The following is a 5,000-nucleotide window of genomic DNA, read 5'->3' on the forward strand; positions in this document are numbered from 1 at the left end:
CTCTCTCTCTCTCTCTCTCTCTCTCTCCTCTCTCTCTCCTCTCTCTCTCTCTCTCTCTCTCTCTCTGAGTGGTCACCAATAAAGGCTAAATCCGATAATGGTTGTTTGTATATGTGTATATATGTACACACACACACACACACACACACACACATATATATATATATATATATATATATATATATATATATATATATATATATATATATATATATATTAATTGTGTATATATATGTATGCATACATACATATATCTATCTATCTATCTATCTCTATCTATTTATCTATCTATCTATATATATATATATATATATATATATATATATATATATATATATATATATATATATATATATATATATATATATATTATTACGGAGGTCTGCACTCTCAGGGGCTTTTTTCGTTTATCGTTTTATTTTTGCTTACCAAATATAGGCCTTTCATTGCTATGAATGTTGACGCAAAATAGTATATTTTGAGTACCATGATTTGATCAAAACTGAAAAAAAAATATATTGGACATATAAATTCTATTATATAAATAGACTAGAGAGGCACTCAGTAGAGCGCAGACCTCTTCCACGGGAAGTTTATTTTTCGACCCTTTGCGCGACCTTGACCTTTTACATTAACATATATTAATTTTCGTGGATTTTCGTACAATCAAATATGAACCATGTTTGAAGTCTCTGTGACAACGATGTCCAAGCTTATGGCTGATTACGTGAAATGGACATTTTGCTTGACTGTGACCTTGACCTTCCAAAATTTAATCGTTACCAGTTTTTTTACATTACAATTAATCCATGCAAATTCATTACTCTACGAGTAATTGTGACCAGGAAGTAGTTCAGAAACAAACACTCAAACTGAGATTAAAACATAACCTCTTTGCAATTTCGTTGGCGGAAGTAAATATGGGTAAGGTATTAGCTCTCCAAAGCTAATAAAAGAATTGCTCCAGTTTGTAGCTGTGCGGTATGCTTGGAATCCTAGAGTTTTGTTGTACAGTTAGAAGATGGTTGCAAATTTATTCCTTGCACCAGAGGCGAATAAACAGAGGGTATATGGATACGTCTGTTTGCATGCGAATTCATGCAATTTGTATGTACTGCATACGAGATAGTATCTATTGATACATATGCGCTTCCGGTTTTATGCAGAGGCTGATGGGAGACTGAAACAAAACGGCAGTGGGGATGGGGTGAGAGGGGTGTTATGGTAGTATAATGGAGGGATGAGGGTCCTCTGTCGTTTTTACATTTTAGAAGTTATGGTGATCTGACCAAAGATAAGATCTTGTGTGTATAACAGTTTAGGAATTAAGTAACTTTTAAATTAAGGGAAAAAGTTACAGGCGGTAATTAGGTTGGTGTAGTCAGCAGCAGGCTGGTTTTTCAACTTTATATACATTAATTATAGTTTAAAGGTCGCTCATGAATGGTAGAGGCAAGGGACAGTGACAGTGTAGTGAAGACTGACCACATATACATATGATCAGCGTTCAAGCCCCATTTATACAAAGGAAGTGAAATGACTTTTATGGAACACTTAAAATGACTTATGAAGGGACTAGAATCACATTTATGAAGTGACTGAAATGACTTTTCTGCAGGACCTAAAATTACTTTTATGAAGGGACTGAAAATACTTTTATGAAGGACCTAAAATGTCTTTTATGAAGGGACTGAAATTACTTTTATGAAGGACCCAAAATGTATTTTTATGAAGGGACTGAAAAGACTTTTATGAAGGACATAAAATGACTTTTATGAAGTTTTATGAAGGGACTGAAAAGACTATTATGAAGTAAATGAAAAGGCTTATATAAAGGGAGTGAAATGACTTTTATGAAGCACTTAAAATTATTTTTATGAAGCACTTAAAATCTCATTTATGAAGTGACTGAAATGACTTTTCTGAAGGCACTGAAATGACTTATATAAAGTGACCGAAATGACTTTTTTGAAAGACGTAAAATGACTTTTATGAAGGCACTGAAATGACTTATATAAAGTGGCTGAAATGACTTTTATGAAACCCGTAAAAGGACTTTTATGAAAGACGTAATATGACTTTTATGAAGGCACTGGAATGAATTTATGAAAGGTCTGAAAAGACACTTATGAAGATCCAGAAATGAATTAACCGCTGCGTATAATTTCCCACGTAAAAAGAAAAAAAATAATGATTAGATTATTGGTTCCGGCTTAGGAAGAGTGAGGTAGAGTATGTCCAGAAAGATTACGAATATTGGAATCGGGGACGGACGAAGAGATAAGAAGGGGATATGAGAGAGGAAAAACATGCTTATTTTTCTCTTCTCTTAAGTGACGTCGGTGGACATTGATATTTTTATTCCAGCGAATGTGGTAGATGTAATTGGACAAATTAAGTTGGATGATGGGGAAAGTTTATGAAGTTTATTCGTGCATTTGTTTAATGGTTATTCTTGTAATATACAGTTTTGAAGTATTCGCTGTTTTGTTTTATTGTATTATATTTTATATTGTATTATAAAGACAGTATTAATAATGTTTTAGGGTATACCGATATATTGGTTGATGTAAGTACAGAAAAGCCCCAAATGATAGATAAATTAATAGGTGAATCTTAAGGCAGCTCTCTCTCTCTCTCTCTCTCTCTCTCTCTCTCTCTCTCTCTCTCTCTCTCTCTCTCTCTTTATATATATATATATTATATATATATACATATATATATATACATATATATATATATATATAATATATATATAATATATATATATATATATATATATATATATATATATATATATATATATATATAATATATATATATATAATACATGTACTACCCATTAGATAGATTTTAATACCAGTACGTTGTAACTGTGTTCAGATAACTTTGATAAATTTCTAGAACATGTATATACTGATTTATTGTGCCAAACTAAATTAAACTTTGATTATCATTGAAAAATTAGGCCAATGATTTCAAATCGTATTGTGTCTCAGGTGAAGACTTTGCTTTTCAAATCGTCTTTTATATTATCGTACATAATGAAGGCATGGATACACAGGTAGGAATTCAATAAACAATTTTTGCACAAAGTATTTACTTAAAGGAATTGAGCAAAACAAATTATTTTTCCTTATAAATATATTTTAATTGGTATAACTGGCACAGAAATTAAATGGCAACAGAATTAAAAAGGATAACATTCCAATAAGTTTATGAAATCATAGAAAAAAATTAAATTAAAACATCCATTGGCCAATCAAAAAATATATGTCCGTGATTATATGCAAAATAAGGTAATCTGCATTAGAAATCTCAAGTCAATTACAAATAAATTACTTATTTATCTAATGAGATGCGCCATTTCCCTGCGCAAACCTTCATACTCCAGCCTGAAGACGCGGTCGTTCAGAAGCGTGAAGGCCTTCTGAATCCTTGCGAGTTCCTCGGTCGAATTCGTTCCGTCAGTCAGTTGTTGGTATTTCCATCTAATTGCATCTTCTTTAGTTCCTCGTGGAATGCCCAACACCACATAAGGACACCGACCGCCAGTCATTTGAAGCAGATTCTCCATGAACTTCAACGCCTGAACATGTTCCTCAGGTGATTCCTTGAAGACTTCCACAGCCTCTTCCAGCAAGCCCAGCTCCATGCAGCAAAATGCCCATCTGATGCGAACATCCTTAAAGATTCCAAAGGACATCGACTGCTCAAAACATTCCTTCGCCATCGAATACTTTCTACGGTGGTAATAGGCTTTCCCCCTGAAGAAGATCCTCTTCTGTTCAGACTTCAAAGAGCAACACTGAGTGGCTCTCATCCTGAGACCTATGTATGTCAGAGAACAATGGTTATTCCCACGTCTCTGCGTGACATTGAGGCCGACCTTGGCTCTCTCCCAGGTGGGATCGCCTTTCTCAGAGAGTTGCATTGCCCTTTCAAAGTTCGTTCTTGCCAATTTGAATTTTCCCACGGAGGCATAAAGGAAACCAAATTCTAGTAAGGCTTCAGCATTATCTTCATCCGTGTGAATCATCAGCGAGAGAATGTTCTTGGCGTGTTCGTATCTTTCCAGTCTGATGAGACACTGCGCCCTCGTGATGTCCAGTTTGACAACCACAGGATGGTTGGATATTAGGTCAAAAGCTTTTTCAAAACTGTAGTCATGCATTAACTCTTCTGCTTGGCGTAGAACAGATTCCAGCAGAACACCATCTATTTCTTCTGCTTTCTGGAGTTCTGGAAAGGATATGTTTTCTGTCATTTGATCCTTTACCAGAATGGTTTCCTTTTCTGTTAGAGTGCTGTCCTTTTGAAGACCATATCCTTCGTCAAATTCCATCAGGACACAGTTAGGTCCAGTGGCTTCTTTCTGGAGTTCTGGAGAGGTTTTCTCCTCTGCCATTTGAGTCTTTTGCAGAATGATTTCCCTTTCCGTTAGGGTGTTGTCCTTTTGAAGACCATCTCTTTCGTCAAATTTCATTAGATCACAGTCAGGTTCATCGGCTTCTTTCTGGATTTTTGGGAAGGTTTTCTCCTCTGCCATTTGAGTCTTTTCCAGAATGATTTCCCTTTCTGTTAGGGTGCTGTCCTTTTGAAGACCATTTCCTCCGTCAGATTCCATCAGATCACAGTCAGGTTCATCGGCTTTTTTCTGGAGTTCTGGAGAGGTTTCCTCCTCTGCCATTTGAGTCTTTTCCAGAATGATTTCCCTTTCTGTTAGAGTGCTGTCCTTTTGAAGACCATTTCCTTCGTCAAATTCCATCAGATCACAGTCAGGTTCATCGGCTTCTTTCTGGAGTTCTGGAGAGATTTCCTCCTCAGCCATTTGAGTCTTTTCCAGAATGATTTTCCTCTCTCCTTGGGCGCTGTCCTCATGGAGACCATTTACGTCTTCGTCAGATTTATTGGTGGTCTTTGAATCTTCTTCCTGTCTCATCTCAGAGTCTGATTGATGCTGTAATTCCTTGATACCAATCTTTGCCTGATCATCGCTT

At 35.5% G+C, this 5,000-nt stretch overlaps 1 protein-coding gene across 1 annotated transcript in view; it reads right to left on the reverse strand.

Annotated features, from left to right (window-relative positions):
- Positions 1-3,151: 3,151 nt before the first annotated feature.
- The window catches only part of LOC137636948 (uncharacterized), a 2,138-nt gene continuing 289 nt past the window's right edge, over positions 3,152-5,000 (reverse strand). The window contains exons 1-2 of the mRNA XM_068369274.1: positions 4,259-5,000; positions 3,152-4,180 (exon numbers count right to left, since the gene is read on the reverse strand). The exon at positions 4,259-5,000 is cut by the window's right edge and continues 289 nt beyond it. Coding sequence (XP_068225375.1) covers positions 3,347-4,180; positions 4,259-5,000 — 1,576 coding nt within the window. The 3' untranslated portion in view covers positions 3,152-3,346. The remainder of the gene's footprint in view (positions 4,181-4,258) is intronic.

This window comes from Palaemon carinicauda, unplaced genomic scaffold (assembly GCF_036898095.1).
Source record: "Palaemon carinicauda isolate YSFRI2023 unplaced genomic scaffold, ASM3689809v2 scaffold464, whole genome shotgun sequence".
Taxonomy (NCBI): domain Eukaryota; kingdom Metazoa; phylum Arthropoda; class Malacostraca; order Decapoda; family Palaemonidae; genus Palaemon; species Palaemon carinicauda.